Genomic DNA, 24,652 nt, shown 5'->3' on the forward strand with positions numbered 1-24,652 from the left:
TCTGGGAATGGGCTTTTTAGTGTGTGGAACAGTGTTGGGTTTCATCCGGTTTCCTCCCATCTCCCAAAAAACATCCGGAAGATTGATTGGCTATGCAAAATTGCCCCTGGATGTGTGTGTGTGTGGGTGCGTGTGTGTGGGTATGTGAGTGTGTGCGTGTATGGGTGTGTGTGTGGGGGGGAGGGGGGGCGTGTGTGTGGGTGTGTATGGGTGTGTGTATCGGTGTGTGTGTGGGTGTGGGGGGGTATGGGTGTGTAAGTGTGTAAGGCTGTGTGTGTAAGGCTGTGTGTGTATGGGTGTGTATGTGTGTGGTTATGTGCGTGTGTGTGAGAGAGAGAGTGTGTAAGGCTGTGTGTGTATGGATGGGTGTGTGTGTGTGTGTATTGGTGTGTGTGTGTGTGTGTGTGTGTGTGTGTGTGTGTGTGTGTGTGTGTGTGTGCGTGTGTAAGGCTGTGTGTGTATGGGTGTGTATGTGTGTGGTTATGTGCGTGTGTGTGAGAGAGAGAGTGTGTAAGGCTGTGTGTGTATGGATGGGTGTGTGTGTGTGTGTATTCGTGTGTGTGTGTGGGGGGGTATGGGTGTGTGTGTGTGTGTGTGTGTGTGTGTGTGTGGTTGTGTGAGTGTGGGGGGGGTATATGGGTGATTGTGGGTGTGTGTGTATGGGTGTGTATAGGGGTGTGTGTGTTGGGGGGGTGGGGGTGGGGGGTGTACGGGTGTGTGGGGGTGTGTGTGTGGGGGGGTGTATGGGTGTGTGTGGGTGGGTGTATGGGTGGGGGGCGTATGGGTGTATGGATGTGTGTGTGTGTGTGTGTGTGTGTGTGTGTGTATGGGTGTGAGGGGTGTGTGGGTGTGGGGGTGTGGGGGGATGTATGGGTGTGGGGGTGGGTGTGGGGGGGTGTATGGGTGTGGGGGGATGTATGGGTGTGGGGGGATGTATGGGTGTGTGTGGGTGGGTGTATGGGTGTGGGGGGATGTATGGGTGTGTGTGGGTGGGTGTATGGGTGTGGGGGGATGTATGGGTGTGGGGGTGTGTGGGGGGGGGTGTATGGGTGTGTGTGGGGGGGTGTATGGGTGTGGGGGTGTGTGTGGGGGGGTGTATGGGTGTGGGGGGATGTATGGGTGTGGGGGGTGTATGGGTGTGGGGGGATGTATGGGTGTGTGCGGGTGTGTGGGGGTGGGGGGATGTATGGGTGTGGGGGTGTGTGGGGGGGGTGTATGGGTGTGTGTGTGGGGGGGTGTATGGGTGTGGGGGATGTATGGGTGTGGGGGGTGTATGGGGGGTGTATGGGTGTGTGTGGGGGGGTGTATGGGTGTGTGAGGGGGGTGTGTGTGGGGGGGTGTATGGGTGTGTGTGGGGGGGTGTATGGGTGTGTGGGATGTATGGGTGTGGGGGGTGTATGGGGGGTGTATGGGTGTGTGTATGGGTGTGTGTGGGGGGGTGTATGGGTGTGTGAGGGGGGTGTGTGGGGGGGGGTGTATGGGTGTGTGTGGGGGGGTGTATGGGTGTGTGGGATGTATGGGTGTGGGGGGTGTATGGGGGGTGTATGGGTGTGTGTATGGGTGTGTGTGGGGGGGTGTATGGGTGTGTGAGGGGGGTGTGTGGGTGTGGCTGTAGGTGTGTGTGTGGAGGCGGGGGGGGTGTGGGTGTGTGTACATGGGCCCCTGCAATGGACTCGTGTACTAAGCAGGACGTATTCCAGCTTCATGCCTAGTGTTCCAGCTCCAGACCACCATGAACCTGACGAGGATAAAGCACTTACTGAATGATGGTATTTGTCCAAAGAATCTTGTCTCAGAAGCATTATGTTGTTGTACTTCCAGGTCTCTGTGGTGTCCTTTCATTAATGCTGTTCTTGTCGAGTACCGTTCTTATATTACACATGAACAGAGGTCTCAAATTCTAGAGCTTACTGCTGGACTTTTGGTGCTCTCGGGTTTGTTTTCCCCTCCTTCAGCATGTGCTCTTGTGAGGTTTGTGGGAAGGCCACTCATGGATAATTCCCTCCATTTGCAGACTGTTTGTTTTATTGCGGATTGATGAACACCATGGGGCGTTTCCAAAAACTTATCAACAAGCCTGGCTAATGTTCATCAAAGTTCAGCAAAGCGGAGCTTTATTTCTTCTAAATTTCTACATAATTTTGACTAAATATATCGATTTTTCCCCAATGTCAATATTCAAGGCTACTTTGTCTACAATCATGACCCGATTTACTTTAAGTCCATTTCATTTTCAGGTTGTAACACTTTAAAGTGCAGAAGTTTAAGTGAACCTGCATTTCACTGAACATCTACACATGCACTTTTTTTTTATATTGCAGAATAACAATAACACTGATCTGCTGCTCAGTATAACCTCACTCAAATTACTTACAAGCAGGAGTTTCTGTTGAGTAAACAGAAGTAAAGGCTCAAGTGTACATCTTCAGTCGCAACTTCCTCTGCAGTTTCCAACCTGAGAAGAGATGGTAAGACGAGTAAATGAAGTGTGAACCTTGTAAGCACAAGAGTCTGTTAAATAGAGGATGTGGCTAGTGGCTGGTTTTTAAGGTTTTAGAGAGAGAACTTTATTTTAAAAAACAAAAAACGAAGACGAAACAACTTGCATAGCTAAACACTTACTTGGGGCAGCGTCAGTGTACTTAAATGGAGGCACAGAAATCTCCCAGGTTTCATTAAAAATGTCTTCCCTCCCGAAACCTGCTATCAGGTAACGACCGATGAGTAGTGTTTACTCAGTGAGGCATGAGGTTCCTTTCCAGAATCTTCGAATCGACTGTCCTTCAGTCCATTAATATATTAATTTAACAGCTTTCAAATCTTTTTTCAATTTAATTACTGTCTGGACTCAGCAAAGGTGGACTCAGACCCAACACTAGATATTAGACATAATATCCATCCGCTCATTCTTTCAGGGAAACTGGAGCTCCCTATCCCAGGGAGCATCAGGCACAAGGCGGGGTACACCCTGGACAGGATGTGAATCCATCGCAGGGCACAATCACATACACATTCACACACCCATTCATACACTACGGACACTTTGGACATGCCAATCAGCCTACCATGCATGTCTTTGGACTTGCATGAGAACATGCAAACTCCGCGCACATACACAGGGTCACGGAATCGAACCCCGACCCTGGAGGGGTGAGGCAAACGTGCTAACCACTAAGCCACCGTGCGCCCATATTAGACATAATGTGTAAATTAAAAATCCCTATTAAGTCCATTTCGGTAGCAGTAGAGCTAGAGATACACTAGAGCTAGAGATAAATAGTTACACTCTGGTTATAGCAATAGTTATATTTTGATGCGTACTGCTAGTCAAAAGCTTTACAAGAGTCATGATAACATTGTAATGATTGCAAAGAAAAATTACTACGGGGTGTCCGAAAAATCTGTATATGTTGAGCGATATCTGCAAAAACATTATACAGTGGCTGAGAAAATGCTCAAAGAGCCGAAGCCTGAACACATAGAGCATATTTTGTAAATAATAGATACAAAATTAGATGTATGTAGTGTTACTCTTATTGGTTCCTGACTTTTCTGGAGACACTGTACATCATTCCTTTAAACAAACAAACAAACAAACAAATAAATAAATAGAAATTTTATCTAACTAAATATTACACTCTTACAAAACGATTGCTTTGTTAATTTTTCCTCTGGTATCCTCATGTATCAATTTTATTGTTCCACTTTATTTATTTATATTCTATTAGTATTATTATTATTTACCATGTTTTAGCTATGGAGTTCCTACTCAGTATGGACATGATGCTCCGGATGCTGTGGGCATTAATATCCCAGCTACATATTGCCACACTTCAGCATTAAGACCTTTTTGGTTGTTGTCTAGATTCACGACATTTACCCCCAGTTTCCGTTCCAGGTTGTAACACTGCAAAACGAGGACAGGGTTAAGCACATGTACGTGTTTAATACTGCATCAGCAATAACAGCAATTTGCTGATATAAGGGAAAAAGTGGGGGTTTTTTTTTAAAGAGGAGGCGGAGTCACGATCAGTATAAAGTTGCTCATATATTTGTTCTGAGCAGTAGTGTCTGATGAGAAAGGCTCCAGTGGGCATCCTTACTCTTCCTTCTGCAGTGTTTTGAACAAGAGACGAGATGGTGAGTTGTGTAAGTTAAGTGTGAAAGCGTCTGTTCAATTCAGGATGCGTAATTAGATTCCATCCTCTCTGAAGGAATTTTGTGTGCTACATTAAATATATCTTTTACTACCTGTTCATTTATTACTGAAATACACTGCAGCACCTGGACTTTTTCATCTTATCCTCTCTATTTAACACAGTGCTTTTGTTGCATTTTTGCGCTGCTCACTGTGCAGGTCAAGAAGCACTTGGTCCTCTTGGTCCTGGGTTTCAGCACCACTGTAGACTGTAAAATCACGTTTTTATTGATGAAGATGTTTGGTGTGTGTTTTGATCAGGTGTGTTCTGGAGCGCTGGGATTCCTCCTGCTCTTTCTGCTCCATTCAGCTTCAGGGGTGAACAATCTCTATAACATCATCAACTTCCTTCGTAACAAGTAAGATACATTTATGTTTTGTCTTTAGAGCTGATCGATAATAACTAAGGTCGTGGTGGAATGTTGAGATATTTTTTTAAAATACAAAACAATTGCCATAGCTAAATGTGTAACTGGATATCGTTAGTATCTAGTAACTGATGTACAGCAGGCTAACCGTGGATTATCAATTTATATAAATATAGCATATTCGATATATGCTTATACCTACTGCTAGACTGACCGATGCTTAACAAGATTTAACTGCAAACTGTAAAAGTGCTTACCTCTCCAATTAGAACCTTTTTGAAGCTAAGAACCCTTAATTATCCAATAGAACCTTGAAGAGTGCAGTTTATTGATGTTTTCTGTGACATATGAGACTCATGTGTCTATTTTATTGTCTCTCTTTTTTCATGTTTTAGTTATGGAGGTGATTATCAGTATGCTTTGGGCATTAATGTCCCACCTAGATATTGTGAACAAGTTGCTCCTCTTGATCCTCCTGACCAGAACTTCCTCCCAAGTGATAATAACGCACAGAGAGTGAAAGATGACATGGCTGGTGATGATAAAATTTACAAAGGTGATCAGCTGATTGGTGCCAGACCAAAACCAATCCCTCATTCACAGAACAACAACTACCACTCTGAGTATCTGTTGCTGATTAATTCCACGTCCAGTAAATTAGAACCCAAACCACTCATGGAAACCCTCCTGGATTCAAATCCTGATGGCTGCGCGGTTTTCTTCACCCGGAACTCCCCCTGTGTGAGAACCTGCTCAACACCTAACGGACTCTACAGCATCATACCTGCGCTTAGGAGTCAGTTCCAAAACCACAAAGGTCTAAAAGCATTTGTTTTTAATCGGGTTTGGCCTCGTGATGAAAATGATCCTGCATGGCGAAATAATATAAAGACTATAAATGATATCATTCCAGTCTATCGCTGTGATGGTAATTGCACTCTCTGCGTAAACAATAATGATGTTGATCGGTGTTGTTTGAAGAATTACCCTCATTGCTAAGCTATATCATGTGTAACGTGCTTTCCATGGCAACTTGATCAAGTACCTGCCTTTAAATGGCATGAAATGACTTGGAAAAAAAATTAGCCACAAATGTTAATTAAAAAAAAAAAAAATTGCTAAAACTGTTTCCTGCTTTCACATTTATCAATAAAGCTCAGCATTTAATCAGCCTCCTTTCTCCTCTCCATCACATTATAATGATTTCCAATCTCACCTCTTCTTGTCTCGCTTCTCAAATTCCTTTTCTTTTCTTGTTTTGTTTTGAAATGTAACATATGTTTGGACAAAGACGTTCTGAGTGCTGGAGAGGATGCTCACATACTGCACTTCCAGACTTCACCCAACAGACTACAGTGTTACTGTATACTAGATCACTCTTTCTTTTCCTCCCAGCGAGAAATGACAGAAAGCAGCAAAGCCCAGATGGTCTGCGGAAGATCTGATTTAAGACAGTCGTGGCTCCTGCTTTTATACAATTTTAAAAACAATGTCGTCGTTTTTTTCTTTTAATCAGGCCACTGACCTCTCACCACAATTATTTCACTCTCCCTTTTCTTTAATTGTGGCGCAAGCTCATCGGTTTATTATTTTTTTGTGTGTTTTTATACGGATTAACATTACGAATAAAAATGTAAACTTGAACAATACACTTTAAGAAATCACAACCTGGTAAAAAGATACGGAGAACAGACTAAATGTTCCTCAATAGGTACAGAGGGTGAGTGAGGAATATGTGTCCTGTGATGTTCCACAAGTTAGAGTCACATCAGCTTGTCTTAGTTTCTTTAAATTATACATTGATTTATACATGATTGGGATCCTGCTTAAAATATACCTAAGAGCGATGGAAGAAGGCGGGCTGGTCTGATGAGTCATGTTTTCTTTTACATCATGTGGTGCATGTGTGTGCATTGCTTACCCGGAGAAGAGTTAGCACCAGGAGGCGCTATGGGAAGAAGGCGGAGGCAGTGTGATGCTCTGGGGAATGTTCCTCTGGGAAACCTTGGGTCCTGGCATTCATGTGGATGTTACTTTGACACGTATCACCTACTGAAACAAGGTAACGGTATTCCCTAATGGCATTGGCGTCTCTCAGCAGGATAACGCACCCTGACACGCAGCAAAAATGGTTCAGGAACGGTTTGAGGAACATGACAGTGTTCAACAAATCCCCCAGATCTCTATTCGATCGAGCGGCTGTGGGACGTGCCGGACAAACAGGTCCGATCTACGGAGGCCTCGCCTTGCAGCTTAAAGGATCTGCTGCTAACGTCTCGGTGCCAGATACCACAGCACAGCCTCAGAGGTCTTGTGGAGTCCATGCCTCGACGGGTCAGATCTGTTTTGGGGGCACACGGAGAGGGGGAAATAAAAACTGTTGGAAGTTGGCACACGATTGTCTGGAATTTGTTTGGGTGCTGTAGATTTACAGGGTTAGGGTTACCATGGTTACCTACCCAAACCTGATCCGGCATCCATACACAAAGAGAACTCCATGAAGACATGGTACGCCAAGGTCGGTGTCGAAGAACTCCAGTGTCCTGAACAGAGCCCTGACTTGAACCCCATCCAACACCTCCGAGATGAACTGGAACTCGTCTGACATCAGTGCACGAGCTCAGTAATGCTCTTGTGGCTGAATGAACACAATTTACAAAACACAACCATGCTCCACGATCTCGTGGAAAGCCTTCTCAGATGAGTGGAGGCTGTTAGAGCAGCCAATTCTATATCAATGGACATGGTTTTGGAGCGGGATATCCACATTGTTGTTGTTGCTGTCTGCTTAAAAAAAAAATCTTGGTTGGTTTAAGTCCCTGTTGTTGTTGTTTTCGTTTATCCAGTAAAGATGGAAGCGTCTATTTAATCGTAACTCATGTTCACAGATATTAGAAAACAATGAAGAAGACAACGAATAATATTCTCTCACGGCTGATTTCATGGTCCGGTGCCATTTCCTTCCCACCGATTATTACGTTCCCTGTACAAATACGTCTGGAAAGTAAAGTTTGTGTGTAAACATTCTAAAGACACGTAAAGTGTGTGCATGTTTCAGATAAATAACTTCAAACGTTACTAAAAACGATGTAAACACTTGACTATAAACATTTTACCTCGAAACAGCACCACAGTCGATATTAAAGTCACTATACAGCACTTCAGTTTTGCATTTGCTACATCTGGAAAACGAAACAGGAAAATGAAAAAAAATGAATAAAACATGCCTGAACAATGTTTGTGGATATTTACAAAACAATTTTATTTGATATATCAATACACCGCTCTAATTACAAAATAAAAATGACCTCTGTAGCACAATGGGTATATTTCTTTTATAAGTAATATTCCACAATACATCCATCTAAAATATTTATTTATTTTTTTCCCCCACTTTGCATTTCGCTCGGATTTGATTGCATTCAGCACATTTGGAATTTCTCAACACGGAAAAATATATATATATATATATATGTTAAAAAAAAAAAAAAAAAATTAAAAAAACATTAAAAAGAAAGATAAGCACAACGAATCCATTTGTCGTATCATTTCACTCCAGATTAAATAATCAAAAGTGCGATTAATAATTAATAATTAACACTAATCCTTTGTTTTTCTCTGACCTCTTATCCTTGTATACCTCAGGAGCACAACTTACCCAGAAAGCATTGCGTTCTTATAATGTTTCCTTTTTGAAAGGTTCAATTAATATTAAGAAGAAAGAAAGAAAGAAAGAAAAACCCATAGATAGATCATCTGATTGTCTGTCTTCAGGGTTTTATTATTCCAATTTTATCCATAAATAACTGCTGATTTGTCTCTGCTAGTAGCTTGATAGAAAGTTAGATATTTAGCATGCTAGCTAGTTATCAAGCCATGCTAGCTAGCCAGATAATATGACGGTACAAGACGCTGTTGTGTTTGTTTTTTTCAGCAATGCAGCCAAAGTTGTTCTTGTTTCTGAGCAAGAATGAAACGGAAATATGTTCCGGAACAGAGAGAGGATTGAGAATATCGGGTTAGGGAGAGACGGCTTTATGCTGTGAAGATTTCCAGCCTGGATCTGCAGTCACAGATAAAGAAAATGACACACTAAAAGATTTACTTGGCTGTGAGTACAGATCAGCGGTGGTGTATTTGATCTTCTCCATGTAAGCTGACGTGGAGGACACGTGGAATCTCGCAGCCAGTTCTACAATTCAAGCGAGGGTTTTGTCGGATCATCTCGTATAGTGGGACGATCTTATACGGGTGCCGGAATCACACAGCGTAAAGCTGGCTTTGTTCTCAAACGGACAGTTTTTGGGGGCGGTTTTCGGAGAAGCCATTCTACCTGCGTTCACAAAGGATGAGGATTACTTTGAGCTTTGCTGAAAAAAAATTATATATATATATATATATATATATATATATATATATATATTTTTTTTTTTTTTTTTTAAAAAGCAAAACAACAACAAAAAAAACACTGTTATCACTTAAAAACCACTATTGCTTTAGAAAAAATGAAAAATTCAAGTAAAACAGGATTTATATAGTGTTAAACAAAGCATTATGCAGAATCAAACAAAATAATAACATAATTGACTCTCCTGATAAATAAGGCTGGGATAATTAAACGGACAAACAGAAGAATATTCAAAAGCCTTTCTCCGACGTCTAAAGGTGCAGGGGGTTTATTAAAGTTTATTGACTTCACGACTGTATAATGAGATGTGAACTGTTTATTGACCAAAATGGTGTTAGCTGAACCCTAAAGCAAGACCCTGAAGCTTCACCTTGGATTCACTGATCAGTCCCTCCATTTTGCGACCGCAGAAACGAATATTAATTGGCGGATTCGGGCCGAGACGTGTCACGTCAAGTCACGTGCGTAATCACGACGCGCGTTCATTCAAAGTCCTCTTCGATTCACGTGCGTCCGACGTGAGTACAGCTCTCGTTTACTGTACCAACAAACAAAGTAGTTTTCCCTCGAAAAAAGCACGCGCACACACACACACAGAGCAAAAAACCCTCCACGAAGCTGCGAAGTGAAATCCTGTACGGACGAATTTCTTTTGCTGAAAGAACCACCAATGAAATAAGTTAACCTTGACGTGTCCAACTCAATAGCCCTGGAGGACCACCGTGCTTCACGTGTCAGCGTTCTACATGCTTAAAAAAAAACAAAAAAAAAACCCAAACATTTTAACCTGAAGGTCTTACAACTTAGCCTCAATTGTTAGCTAAACGTCTATCTGAATGTTGTTGTTTTTTTGTTTTGTTTTTTTAATGTTTTGGCTCAAAAACAGTCTGCTTTAATACACTTAACAGTCTGGAAAACCTTCAAGATTTCACTGGAGCTTAAGCATTTTTTTAAAAAATGGTATTTTTATAAACCATGAAAACTTGTTTTTTTTCTACCTATAACACCTCAAATTTATGAAAACAATAATACCGCTTTTATTAACCTTCCAACCTTGCATTGTCTTATAACAGTCCGTCTGCCTAAAGACGTCTAAAAGCCTCACTAGTTAACCGTGACTCTCACATTTGCACCGTGAATGTCACGCTTTGATCAAGTGGCTCGATATCTACGTGTCCTAGAAAAATGCACATAATCCTAATCGATTCGATTCAAAATGTCTACAATGCTCCTGCGCTGTAGCCCAGATAAAATGCTCACACGTAATGTTCTCCTTGTTTGTCACAGCGCGGTCCGATCAGAACTCAAATTCCCAAGATGCAATGCTCACTTCTCAGGCACGCATGCGCTCACCATCCCCGGAGTTCTGATCAGACACACCTGGCACCAATCACACACACACACACACTAGTACTTAGGAAGGACATCCACCCGGGATCTGCGCGAAGTATATGCTCAGTAACTTAGTTTGCTGCGTTACCAAGCTCTTCTAGTTCATTGTTTCTTATGATCTTCGACCCTCGCTTCTCGTCTCGACTACGTTATCTGGATATCCCCATTTGGATTGTTCGCCCGATCGCTTGACCCTTGCTGACTCTACGACTACGCTTCCCGAACTTCCCGACTCTACTCGGTTCACTCGCCTCCCGCGCCTGCTTCCGTACCATCTCAAGGTTCGTGACAGAATACTTCGCCGATTAATGAAGGCAGCGGGAGATCGCTGGCCGCACGCCATCGAGGGACATGGCCGGATGCTTAGCAAACATGACCAACGGCTCGCCTACCTGACTGAGCAGGTAGCTCGTTTAAATCTAGCTGCGCAGCCTCTACGGTGCCGACCCCACGCTCCCTCCCACTCCAGCGCCGGAGAAGTATGATGGAGATCCCGCACGCTGCCGGGGCTTTTTACTCCAGTGCTCCCTGTTTTTTTCCACGTACCCAGACATGACGGAGAATCAGAAGATCATCCATTTCATGGAACTTTTAAACGGGAAAGCTCTCCTCTGGGCCACCGCGGAATGGGAACAGGAAGGAAACAGCATCAGCACGTATGAGCAGCTGACGTCACGCTTCCGCACGGTATTCGATCACTCTCCAGATGGCCGGGAGACTGGGGAGGAGTTATTGTCCATGGCGCAGGGATCACGGAGTGTGGCGGATTACGCCCTCGAATTTCGCACTGTCGCCACCCGGAGCGGATGGAATCAACCCGCTCTCAAAGCCATGTTCCGCCGGGGATTAAATGCTGACATCCTAACGGAGCTGGCGTGCCGCGATGACCTTTTGACCCTCGACTCACTCATCAGCGTAGCTATCCGCCTGGATCATCTACTACGTAGCCGCTGCCCCGGAGGTGGTGAGGCGGAAGCACCAACACCTGAGCACTCTAGTGAACCCATGCAGCTGGGACAGACTCGGGTGAGCACGCAGGAACGAGAACGACGGCGCCGTGAACACCGTTGTTTCTACTGTGGTGAGAGGGGCCACTTCGTGCCGCAATGCCCTCTCAAACAGGGCTCCACCCGAGGGGAAGCCAAAACTGCCAGACCACTTCAGTCAGGGTTGAGTCCCGAACCCATTACCCAGCACTGTATTCAGTCTGCCTTCGTATTGCCCGTTATCGTGGGTTATTCAAGGGTTTCTTGTGTTTTAGAAGCACTGATCGACTCGGGAGCGGCGGGGAATTTCATTAGCCAAGAGACCGTACACCAATATAATATCCCGGTTCGTCCTCTCTGCACCCCCCGCCGTGTCCAAGCCATTGATGGGGCCCCCATAGGAGATGGCATAATCACCCACTGCACCGAACCTGTTAACCTCCGAACCAGCACCCTTCATCAGGAGACGATCACGTTCCATGTCATAGTGACGGCTCAACACCCCGTGGTACTCGGTCTCCCTTGGCTCGAACATCACAATCCCCAAATTTCGTGGGACCAAAGGGAGATCACACGCTGGTCAGCACACTGCATGTCTCACTGCCTTCAAGTCCCGGTGATCTCCGTAGCATCCACCTCCATTGAAAGCCCAGATAAGGCAGCTCACATTCCGATACCCAGTGTCTACCACGACCTCATGGAGGTATTCAGTAGGAAGAAAGCGAGCGGACTACCTCCCCACCGTGATTACGACTGCGCTATTGATTTGCTCCCAGGCACTACACCACCACGAGGGAGGGTCTACCCGCTAATGATCACTGAGCAAAAGGACATGGAAGAGTACATTCAGGAGGCGTTGCACCAAGGATATATACGACCATCCACTTCTCCCGCATCCGCGGGATTTTTCTTCATGGAGAAGAAGGGAGGAGGTTTACGACCGTGCATCGACTACCGAGGACTAAACCAATGTTGCGTCAAGTACCGCTACCCACTTCCTCTAGCACCAGCCGCTCTGGAACAATTACGCACGGCCACCATTTTCACGAAACTGGACTTGCGCAGTGCATACAACCTGGTCCGGATCCGCGAGGGAGATGAATGGAAGACTGGATTCAGCACAACCTCAGGCCACTACGAGTACCAGGTCATGCCGTATGGGCTCTCGAACGCCCCCTCGGTCTTCCAATGTTTAATTAACGATGTGTTACGTGACATGCTGGGACGCCATGTGATCGCCTACATCGACGACATACTGATATACTCTAACTCCCGGGAAGACCATGTTCACCACGTTCGCCAAGTGCTACAGCGACTGCTCCGTCACCGGCTATATGTGAAAGCCGAGAAGTGTGAATTCCATAAAACCACCATCACGTTTCTGGGCTACGTCATCAGCTCCGAGGGAATCTCCATGGACCAAGAAAAGGTCCAGGCGGTCGTAAGCTGGCCCACACCCACGACCATCAAGGAACTACAGAGGTTTCTGGGATTTGCAAACTTCTACAGGAGATTTATCAGGAATTTCAGTGTCGTCGCAAACCCCCTCACATCCCTGCTAAAGGGGAGACCCAAGCATCTGGCATGGAATCCAACTGCCCAATCTGCCTTCGACAAGCTCAAGAAGGCCTTCACCACTGCACCCCTCATCAAACATCCAGACCCATCCAGACCGTTTATAGTGGAGGTGGACGCATCAGAAACCGGGGTAGGAGCCATTCTGTCCCAACGATTTGGAGAAAAACCAAAACTTCACCCAGTGGCCTTCTTCTCGCGAAAGCTTTCCCCAGCCAAGAGAAACTACGATGTGGGGAATCGGGAACTCTTGGCAGTTAAGTTAGTGCTGGAAGAGTGGAGACACTGGTTAGAGGGGGCTACTCATCCATTTGTCATCTTCACGAACCATAAGAACCTGGAGTACCTTCGCACGGCAAAGCGACTCACACCCCGCCAGGCACGATGGGCCCTATTTTTCACTAGATTTCAATTCTCGTTATCCTACAGACCTGGGTCCAAGAACACAAAGGCGGATGCCCTGTCTCGTCTTGATCAGACAGAACGGATCGACGAGCAGGAGGAATACATCATTCATCCCTCATGTGTTATCAGTGCACTAGAGTGGGAGCTGGACGTGGAACTAGAGCAGATTCCCCAGTCCCAAGTTCCTGTAAAGTGTCCTCCCAACAGACTCTTTGTACCTGAAGAGTACCGCCAAGAACTCATCATCTGGGCACACACGGTACGGGGCATCCTGGGACACAACGCACACACCATCTCCTGAAGAGAAATACTGGTGGCCCAACATGATAGGAGACATACACAAGGTGGTGAAGTCCTGTTCATCATGCGCACAGAGTAAAGTACCTCGGACCCTCCCCGCCGGGAGGCTCAAGCCTTTACCTATCCCCGAACGCCCATGGTCACACATATCTGTAGATTTCGTAACAGACCTGCCTAGATCCCAAGGAGATACCACTATTCTAGTCGCAGTGGACCGGTTCTCCAAGTCCGTACGCTTCATTCCCTTACCCGCTCTCCCCACTGCATTCAGGACAGCTGAAGTGCTATTCCAGCATGTGTTCAGGTATTACGGCATTCCGGAGGAGATTGTCAGTGACAGGGGCCCGCAGTTCACCTCCAGAGTGTGGTCCAGTTTCATGACCAAGCTGGGAGTAACAGTGAATCTCACCTCCAGGTATCACCCACAAACCAATGGGCAAGCCGAACGAGTCAATCAGGAACTGGGACGATTCCTCCGCACCTTTTGTGCCAACAACCCAGAGGACTGGAGCAAGTTCTTGCCATGGGCTGAGTATGCCCAGAACTCACTACGTCATTCGGCCACCAATCTCACCCCCTTCCAGTGCGTGCTCGGTTACCAACCCCCTCTGTTCCCGTGGAACGCAACCCCCACCGCAGCTCCGGCCGTTGACCACTGGTTCAAACGTAGTGAGCGTGTCTGGGCTGACACCCATCGACGCCTGAAGGAGACGACAGAGACGTATAAACACAAGGCAGATCGCCGCCGCAAAGAACACCCTAACTACCAACCAGGCGACCGGGTATGGTTGTCCACAAGAGACTTGAGACAAGCCCACAGTTGTAAAAAACTAGCGCCAAGGTATACTGGACCATTCAAGATCCTCAAGCGGGTCAATGAGGTCATCTACCGTCTGGAACTGCCACGGCACAGCCGCATCTCCCCTTCATTCCACGTATCACGTCTCAAACCTGTTGTTAACGGTCCTCTAGCCACCGAAGTACCAGCTGAGACTCCTCCGAATCCTCTGGAGATTGATGGACAACCGGCTTACCGCGTCAAAAACATCCTCAAATCTAGACACAGGAGGGGCAACTGGAGTATTTGGTCGAGTGGGAGGGTTACGGACCGGAGGAACAGTGCTGGGTGCCCAAACAGGATATACTGGATCCACAGCTCACCAAGGACTTTCACGTCACTCATCCTCATCTCCCAGGTCCACGATCCCGGGGGAGGCCAAGAAAGAACTCGGCTCCCGCAGTGAGCCCTTTGGGGGGGGGTTCTGTCACAGCGCGGTCCGATCAGAACTCGAATTCCCAAGATGCAATGCTCACTTCTCAGGCACGCATGCGCTCACCATCCCCGGAGTTCTGATCAGACACACCTGGCACCAATCACACACACACACAAACTAGTACTTAGGAAGGACATCCACCCGGGATCTGCGCGAAGTATACGCTCAGTAACTTAGTTTGCTGCGTTACCAAGCTCTTCTAGTTCATTGTTTCTTATGATCTTCGACCCTCGCTTCTCGTCTCGACTACGTTATCTGGATATCCCCATTTGGATTGTTCGCCCGATCGCTTGACCCTTGCTGACTCTACGACTACGCTTCCGGAACTTCCCGACTCTACTCGGTTCACTCGCCTCCCGCGCCTGCTTCCGTACCATCTCAAGGTTCGTGACATTGTTCACCTAGAGCTTTACTTCTTTATAGGAGGACATGGCAAGAGTTCACCATGTGTAGGGTTTTACCAGACTGCTACACCTAATGATTGTTGTACTGTACGTTATCACAGCGTTGAGAATTTATTTCCTCGCGTCCTCGCACTGGGTTCATAAATCGAACACAGACATGTCAGTACTGAGCACGAAATTGTTAGGAACACGTGTTATCGCTGTAGATAAACCAGTGACGTTCGGTATTCTAGTGATATTTTTACACCCGTAGCTCTGTGGCTGTTCGAGTCGAATTAAACAAGGGGCGGGGCCTGCTAGAACACACCTACAGGCGAAAATAAAACTCGTGCCGTTCAGGTTACGTTGCTCAGACTGGCTAAATTAGCATCAATGTTGCATTTTGGAGCGTTTCTAGCTAGCAGAAATATACCTTAAAACCGACTTTATATGTTGTTTTCTTTGGAAATGTGCCGTTGGAAGTAGATAACGTGATGCATTTCCTTGGATGGTTATCCCCTACACCTTTACCTTACGTGTATACGTGTACTTATGTATATACCGTATATGTACATATGTACAAAATGGTTCAATCCTGATCATTTTCTTCAAAATGAAAAAAATAATTACATTTTTAAAACACTTGGAAAAGAATGCAAATATGTACAACTTTAAAAAATAAAAATAAAAAAAAAAAAAGAAAAAGAAAAGAAAGAAAGCGCTGCTCTTACTAAAACAAGTCTGTACACGTTATTAGAATTAGTATAATATTTAGAAGGCTAATAATAACTATACTTTAGATCGACGCAATAAATAAAAAGCATAAGTGCTTGAGACAAACTGAACATATAGAATTAAAAAAACGAACATGGAGAGACTGGGGACTTGTGTAGTAACTAAATAAATATACTGAGTGTATGAAGGAACACAGCACCCACACACGAGAGTCTTTTAGAGACCGTAGTGGAAAAAGCACGGGTGCATGAGTGTGTTATCCCGGCATCCTGTGACATACGATTGTGTGACTGTAGCATTCCTGTCCATCACTGATCGCTGAACTGTTTCAGATTTTCCAGGCTGTGCTGAAATTGTAGCATGTGCAAAAAAAAAACAAAAAAAAAAACAACACTACCTCTGAGGTGAAAGTTTCCCCCAAGTAAGATTGATGATCTAATGAACTTTTGGACCTTCACGTCACAATGCCACCATATTACTGACGATTCAGAAGTTCCGGTACAAATCCAGCGCTCCAAAGTAGCGTAGCCGATCGTAAACGATTCTCTCTGATTCTGCTAACATGCTCTGGTAACTTGCTCGCTAATAAGGAAGACATCACAACAACACTGTTTTGTTTTTCCATCATCCCCTTCCTCCGGGTAATCACACATCAGTGATCAGTGTACTCGCCCACCCTAATAGCGCTCTAAAACGATATCACCAAACACAAGCCACCTTGTTTAAAATGATTTTGGTAAAACAAAAATACAAAAAAAAATTGCAAAAGAAATCAGTTCTGCTGCCTTTAGTTCTGGACTTCCAGGCAGTTTCCTTCAGTACTAGGGGAGTATTCTCATGTACATAATGAGAACTAATAGCAAAGTCATCACCTTTGACCGTGAGATCAATTTCAAAAACAACCGACCTGGTGGTCTGTAATGAAAGGAAGAAAAATGGAAGGTTACGTGTGTCACCAAAGATTTAAGACTGAAAGAACTACCAGAGGAGCTAGTCGAGTATTCCCGTTTGTCCGGTACAAAGAGTGTGACTATGCAGCCTATAAAAGGTCCCCGTTACGTCAAGCTCATCCTCTTTCCCTTCTCGTCTTGTGGAGGATTCAAGATGCCGAGTACACTGTAGCTCTGTGATCCTTTCATCGCCTTTTAACGATTTTCTGGTCTGTTGTAGAACCGAGGTTAGATTAGGTTCTACTTCATTTTGTTCTGGACCACATGGCAACCTGGGTCACCAGGATTGACGAGAACGGCCAGAGTATGCACGTGATATAGCAGGGGCTATTTTATAGCCTGAACACATGAGGACATGGTCACAAGGGGACAATTTCGCTATCGGTACTTGGTAAGGAAGCAAGCAACTGGTTATACTCTGAAAGTCGCAAATAAAAACACGTTCTGGAAGTCCTCCCTTAAGTCGTAGAAATACGGTTACATAGGAATCAATCTGGAATAGATTGAGAATCGCCATTATGAAGTAACCTTGCGCGTTGGAAAGGTGCTATATAAACGGAATGCAATAGTACTATTATTATTATTATTATTATTATTATTATTATTATCTTCCATATCATGATCAGGGAGCTTCACCCAGGAAGCCTGGGTGTGTGGTGGAAATACACCCTCAGGTCACCATGCGCATACATTCACACCTACAGTCAAATCAGTAGTCAATCCATTGAGAATGTTTTTCAAACAAAAACATGGTATTAATTGGCCAACGTCGCACGATGTCGTCTCAGTGTTTTTATGGTTGTACGTTTTGTTATTGTACATTTCACACATAAAGCCGGTACTGGTTAGATATTTCACATTCCATCTCACCTACTGTTTGGGTGGTGTAAATTTGAAGACGACGCCTGAAATAACTGAAAGTGTCTTGACACGGCTGAAGTAATCTCATGTCCAGAGTGCTAGTTAAGAGAGCGTTTAGGTATTAGATCTATCACCTACTGTATATTTGTGGTGCTGGAGAGAATCTCTGCGCTCGATGGGTTTCCTCTAGAAAGAGTAATGTAAGTGTGCACTTGCAGCACAAGAGTAAGACTGTGCTGCTCAATAGGGATTAGCACTTGCCCGATGTATTTAGTGGTTTTGTATTTCCTTTGAAGTATCTAAAGTCTGGTCGTTACGTTTCTGACTCTTTTTTGTTTCTGTCCGAATTCCGGTCAGCCATCCCTACGCGAGCTCTATATTACTGTATGGTGTTCGAACTAAACGCTGTTCTCGTGTAATAATGAAACGTGAGCTAGTCTTCAGCTCTGTGACTCGTTCTGTGTATCACTGTCAGTACTGCTCATCTCCCGTCGCACCCACACGTTCTCATCGGCAATAACCGACTGCTCGTCTACGCTGGCCACCGACATGGCGCACTGCTTCCCAAGATGGGACAGCCTCAAAGCATGCTGGGATTTGCAGTCTTTGCCTTCAGTTTTAGTTTCCTCTTCTTCGTCCTCCAGTGACATGGCCGACACGGGTCCGTCTAGGTCCTGGCTGAGGTCTTCGTCGTCACCGTCCTCATCACTCAGTAAATCCGTCTCTTTTGCTTGCTCTTGCTCCTCGTAGCGCTGCAGGTCGAACTGCTCCTCCACCCAGCGGTCTGTGTCGCCTGGCTGCAGGGAAGCCTGGGAGTCTGGCGAGTCGGCGTCGGTGTCAAACACGATGTCCGTGTCGATGGTGAAGCGGTTTCGCACTAGCTTGCGCCGACCCAAAGTACGCGTTGGAGCAGAGGCTGTGCACAAATGGAAAGCATGTTATTTTAGGTCATTTTAGCAGGTGTATCTACGAGCAAGTCTACCAGGTGAGATTAGCACATGAGTGTGTGTGTACCTGCTCGGTTCATCGTGGGTCTAGCTCCTTTCAGAGCGCACAGACGTTTCCCTCCAAACGGCACGTACTGCTGGCTAGGAGGAAGACTTTCTGTCTTCATCAGCTGCCGTCTCTGTTTGTCTCTTAAAATGGAATGCACTGTCTTCAGGAAGTCCTTCTTGCTTTCGGGAGAACTAAAGAGATGGCACAAGCAAAAGGCAGGATGACTCAGACCTCAGTTCACTTTTAATCAGAGGCTTAAACTGTATAGAGCACATTTCCAACACTCCGGCGTCTCATACATTTTGTATTAAGATGCTTTAAGGGTACAATTTCGCAACATCAAATTGGTAGGTGCCAAATTCATGTACTCTCCTGATGACACCTAAATTCAATTCATATTAGGAATATGCATTAATAATGATTACCACAGCCTTTTTGTTCTGTGAGACTTGACAGCGGTGGACTTATCAGGTTAATTTGACCAGAGCCAGATTGCAACACTGAACCAATAACTGGTGCACTGATATTACTAAACTAATAGGGCACAGACTTGCCCAAATTTTCACGTCCTGTCCACTGAACATGCCTCCGCAAGTTAAACCATGTGATTGGCTAAACAGATCCAATAACCAAATTCACGACTAATTTTACTTTCTGTCCTCACAACCAGAATCCACTCCAATCCAAATGATCTGCAACCAAAGGTCTTAGGAGGACACTTTATACTACTTATGTTCCTTCCCTTGTGCCACCCTGAACAAATCTGTCTATGCACTGACACAGACGGCATCCAAACATAGACAAACCAACCAGGACTACAGCCAAAATATGGCCATTTGAGAAAGTTAGGATGCTCCAAAACTGGTTGAGCATCACAGACTGGGAATCGTTACAAGCTGCTTGTGACTATGTGAACTCATCCACTCAATGTCTCATCCAAAACGTGTTGAGGATCAGCAGCAGACAGAGAAGATCGGGCGGATGTGAAACAGAACCGAACAACAAAATCAGGTTAGCAAAAAGCCAGGTGTAAGGACAGAATCGCTCCGTGCTTCAATAACCACAACTGTTGAGTTGTAGAGTTTTTAAATCGTTAAAACCCCAAAAGATACAAAGATCAGATGCTTAAATCATTTCAATCAACACATTTAGAAAGATAAAGAATAACAACCTCAACTCTCTCACTCAAGTGCTGCACAGACTGCACTATAATGCAGCCTATGACCCCCATCATAATTAAGGAAAACATGTTCTCAGGCTATTCAAAACCAAAGATCCAGCTGGAATCTCACCTGGCATGTGCAAAAAAAGCTTGCCTTGGTTCTGACTGAGATTTTCAGCTTACCTGCTTGTTATAACCTGCATGTCACATGTTCTCCACCATCATTTTCATTGAGATTACCAACCCAGGGCTGGAATACCTCAGGGCTATGTGACCGAGGGTTTCATTTCAGCTTAGAGTGCAACCTGCTGTATTAGGGATACCAAGACCCACCCCTAGAGCCAGGCCTGGGAGTAGTGTCTGTAGGTGAGCACCTGGTGACTGGGCCACCCATGTAACCAACATAACCTCTGTAGGTCTAACCTTGGTGAATGGATATGAGGGGAGAAGTCAGACGATGAGTAATCCTTACAAAAAAGACTAAGTGCAACCTGCCTGGATTTGGAATACTGGGGCCCACCCCTGGAGCCAGGCCTGGGGGTATTGTCCACAGGTGAGGACCTGGTGACTGGGCCACCCATGTAACCCACATAACCTCTGTAGGTCTACCCTTGGTGAATGGATCTGAGAGAAGTCAGAAAAGAGTGACCTTAAGCACCTCCATGAAAGGTGCAAAAAGACTGAGTGAAACCTTCCTGGATTAGGGATACCAGGACCCACCCCTGGAGCCAGGCCTGGGGGTAGTGTCTGCAAGTGAGTGCCTGGTGACTGGACCACCCACATAACCCGGACAGGTTCAACCAGAAATAGTGACACGGCACCATCTTGTGGGCTCAGCACTTGCAAGATTAATGCTGGGGGTCTGGTGCAATGCCTGTTGGGTGCCAGGAATGTGATTAACAGACTAGACCTGTATGTCGCCTCCTCAGCCTGTTGCCACTGGAACCCCCACCAGGAAGAGTGGAAGGAAAATGAACGAATGAATAAATGAATGAATGCATGCCAGCTATAAGAACTCCAGATCAGTGGGTGTAACATCTTTAGCTGGGAAAAGTTTCAAATTGCTGTTACATTCCCATAAAACAGCGGAGATGTGGATCAATTTCCACAAGACCTCTCTGTAATCAGCAATACTACTGCATGTCGGGGGTGTTCATCAAAATTCCTGGAAAGCATTGCATTTACATTTGTGGCATTTGACATAGCTCTTCCAACCTCAGACGCCTAGTTTGCCAACAGAATGAATGAATCAGTAGATGCACTCAGCCTGCATATTAAATATTCAAGTCCTCAACCAGCAGACTAGTTGAGGCTCCTACCTACGTTTGGCTTCTGTTTGAGGACTCTGCATTCAACACTGTGCCAAATGTACTGCCTACACATGAGAGATTGAGTGAGTAAGGGAGTTACAGGCCACGAGGTATTTCGCATTGCATCCAACAACACTGAAAACCATCAAGAAAGAGAGAGCCTCTAGAGAGATCTCACTAGAGAGAGCCAATCAGAGCTCGCTCATCTATGATACATTACGAGAAAGCAGACTTGTCAAGGCAGGACAAAAGCATAGTAAGATATTGAGCATAGTACACAAGGTCTCCAGGGAAACAGGAAGTCCTTTATCAACCGTGCCTCAGAAGCAAATCAGAAACTCGAAAACAGATAGCGAGACTCACCCTACCACCTATTTTTACTTTAATGTTAGTAGGTGTGGGGTTTTTTTTTGTACCGGTGTGTTTAAGCGTGTGTATTTATATATATTTTATGGTCTGACCTGCAACACAGGTGAAACACTCTCTCAGGCCTTCCTTCCGACTCCGATTTCACATGGATGATCTCACACACCGCAGCGCTGTCACCATCTGTAAGGCAAATACACACTATGCCACATACACTCGCTGGCCACTTTAACAGGAACACCTGCTCATTCATGCAGTGATCCGCTCAGCCAAGCAGTGCATTGCATAAGGTCACGCAAACTAGAAAAATAAATGTGATCTCAGGTTTGACGTGGCGTGCGTTCCAAGATGCTTTTTCTCAGAGGCGTTTTTTTTTTTTCTTTCAGGGTTGTAATGCATGGTTATTTGAGTTGCTGCAGCCTTTCTGTCAGCTCGAACCAGTCTGGCCATTTTCCTCCGACCTCTCTCATCAGCAAGGCGTTTCCTACCCGCAGACGTCCCGATCCCTTGATATTTTTCGGTTTTCTGCACCATTCTGTTTAAACTCTACAGAGCACTGTCCGAAATACTCAAGCCAGCCCGTCTGGCATCAACAGCCATACCTTTTTCAAAGTCACCGAGATCACACTTTTTGGCTAAGCACATGATTGGCTAATTTCATGAATGAGCAGATGTACAAGTGTTCCTAATAAAGTGGCTGGTGAGCATACATAGTGTACTTTTTTTAATTTTTTGTGGAAGTAATAAAAATTAAGTGAAGCACACAAACATTTTGAGAAAAACAGGAAAATTTGGACAAAAGTCCTGTTTCTCTGGAAACCTTGTGTACTGTGCTTACTGAGCGTGTGTGAGAGGAGTGTGGTCACAGTGTGTTACCTGCACCAGTCAGGGTTCGAACTTGAAGGGCGTCAGTGGAGATCATGTGACGGAAACGGAACGGGTCTCTGTCTTCACCTGATACCGATGCCCGTTGTGACCCACCCTGACAGACAGATAGATAGATAACATTGTGTGAGACACCCCTCATAATTTGTATTATTATTTATTATGTGTCAGACTAAAAGAGAGGGATGAAGATAAGAGAAAAGGACACAGCGCGAGAGAGACAGAGAGAAACGGGAATGACTCACCATTTTCTTCTTTTGTTTGGAGCCGTCTTTGCAGACAAAAACGACGGCTGTTTTAAACACTGAAAGCAAGAAGAGAATGAAACGCCACTAATGAAAGGATCGGAGAGCAGAATGTTTTCAGGAAGAAGCGGATACATCATAAAATATATTTTTGATAATATCTTGTGTGTGTAACTGTGTGCAAGTAAAGAACAACGCAGTTGGGGGCGTGCTGTTACAGGAAAATAATCCACCACAGGGCAGCGCCATGCAGCCCTACGCAGCGCTACACAAAGCAGAGTGGATTCTTTTCCTGTAAGAGCACTTCCCGAAGTGTTCCCCGGTGACCCAGAGTAACAAGGACGAAAAGGTTTTCTGGACGTTCCATGACGTTAAACGTAACGACAAACAGATAAAAAGGTACACGGCTTGTCGGAGCAGGGGTGCGTGATGTACCGAAGGTGGCGAGTTGTGGCTCCTTCTTCCATTTTCCCAGAGATGAGGAAGGATTGAGCCAAATCAGAGTGGTGTGTAGCAGCAGGTCTCCCATCGAAAGATCAGCTACCTGCAATCACAGTCCAGTTACTCATCTTCTTCAGTAACGCTATCCTCTAAGTTATCTCACACACACACACACACACACACACACACACACACCTCTTTCTTACTGCCGGACTGTTCTGAGATGAGCTGGTCGAACACAGCGCCAAATTCCTCATGGAGCTTCTGCATCTCGTTAATGTGGCTGGCTACTTTATTCATGGCCTTCACTGCCACTACACACACACACACACACACTCAATTTAGATTTCAATATCTGTGGGGACCAAACATGCACAATAACATATGTATCTCACAATTCCTCTCTCTCACACACACACACACACACATATATTACCATCCAAGTGGTAGTGCTCCTCGCTCTCGGGGTCAGTGAGTGTGTAAAGCTCACGCAGCAGCAGTGGGTACTTCAGCACTCTCTGGATGGGTTTAATCAGATATGACTCGAGCGTGGACGAGTGCTGCTGCTTCGGGTTCCTCTCGTCCAGGAACGCCTTAAAGTCCGGGTCCGTCTTTGCTGGACACACACACACACACACACACACACACACACACACACACACACACACACACAGAGACACATACAGACACACACACATTAGGAGGTCAACATGCCACACAATGGGCTTCATTTAATAAACCTGCATATTAATTAATTTATTCATAAGTAATTTGCATACAAGGACATCATAATTTTATATACAATAGTATACAGATTGTATACGATCGCTTATTAATTTCAGGTAAACACAATTAATAATGAACACTTTTAGAAACTCAGCATTACATATTAAAGAAATTGATCTAACGCAAATACGACTAGCCGTTCAAGTAGGACAAAAGTAATGGCACCCTATTAAAAGAGGACGCGTGGTTGTCCATTTTCAAATATTATAATAATAACTACACTGTCAAATCACACACAGCAGGCCTCACAATTTACACTAGACATGTTTTCTAGACAGACTATGTTCTCTATGTTCTCGGCCGTGTTTCTAGTAGAAAAAAACAAGACCGAGAGAAAGACTGAGCGGTATTACCTTTCACCAGGACTTTGGGGACTTTAGTGTGACTCGCACAGAATGCGCTGTAGATCTTAAAGCGATCGGCGTAATAAAGGAACGAACCGCCGAGAGAGAAGAGTATTTTCTGGAAGAGTGAGAACAAGAGACAGAGAAATGAAGATACTGTACCTTCGGGTACCTACTGAGAACGGCTGTGTTATGAGGGTTTTTTGGCGCTGAGCAAAAACGAGGTGATTATGGGCAAATTATTTAGTTGTAGCAAAATTAGCTAGCTATTTAATGATCATT

At 45.1% G+C, this 24,652-nt stretch overlaps 2 protein-coding genes across 3 annotated transcripts in view; one reads left to right on the forward strand and one right to left on the reverse strand.

The window, feature by feature from the left end:
* The first annotated feature begins 4,034 nt into the window (after positions 1-4,034).
* Positions 4,035-5,737, forward strand: LOC108277473 (uncharacterized). Of its 2 annotated transcripts, none has more exons than XM_017490256.3 (3): positions 4,035-4,140; positions 4,460-4,557; positions 4,962-5,737. In XM_017490256.3, exons 1-3 carry the CDS (start codon positions 4,138-4,140, stop codon positions 5,563-5,565), a joined length of 705 nt encoding a protein of 234 aa, XP_017345745.1. In that variant the 5' UTR covers positions 4,035-4,137; the 3' UTR covers positions 5,566-5,737. The 2 variants fall into 2 exon arrangements, with proteins under 2 accessions (XP_017345745.1, XP_017345744.1); XM_017490255.3 differs by having other exon boundaries at positions 4,048-4,149.
* Positions 5,738-14,253: 8,516 nt separating this feature from the next.
* Positions 14,254-24,652, reverse strand: part of tiam1b (TIAM Rac1 associated GEF 1b) — a 58,475-nt gene continuing 48,076 nt past the window's right edge. Inside the window, exons 20-28 of the mRNA XM_017491697.3 lie at positions 24,380-24,488; positions 23,677-23,856; positions 23,436-23,554; positions 23,235-23,343; positions 22,800-22,858; positions 22,546-22,651; positions 21,765-21,852; positions 18,850-19,022; positions 14,254-18,751 (exon numbers count right to left, since the gene is read on the reverse strand). Coding sequence (XP_017347186.1) covers positions 18,276-18,751; positions 18,850-19,022; positions 21,765-21,852; positions 22,546-22,651; positions 22,800-22,858; positions 23,235-23,343; positions 23,436-23,554; positions 23,677-23,856; positions 24,380-24,488 — 1,419 coding nt within the window. The 3' untranslated portion in view covers positions 14,254-18,275. The remainder of the gene's footprint in view (positions 18,752-18,849; positions 19,023-21,764; positions 21,853-22,545; positions 22,652-22,799; positions 22,859-23,234; positions 23,344-23,435; positions 23,555-23,676; positions 23,857-24,379; positions 24,489-24,652) is intronic.

Source organism: Ictalurus punctatus, chromosome 17 (assembly GCF_001660625.3).
Source record: "Ictalurus punctatus breed USDA103 chromosome 17, Coco_2.0, whole genome shotgun sequence".
Taxonomy (NCBI): domain Eukaryota; kingdom Metazoa; phylum Chordata; class Actinopteri; order Siluriformes; family Ictaluridae; genus Ictalurus; species Ictalurus punctatus.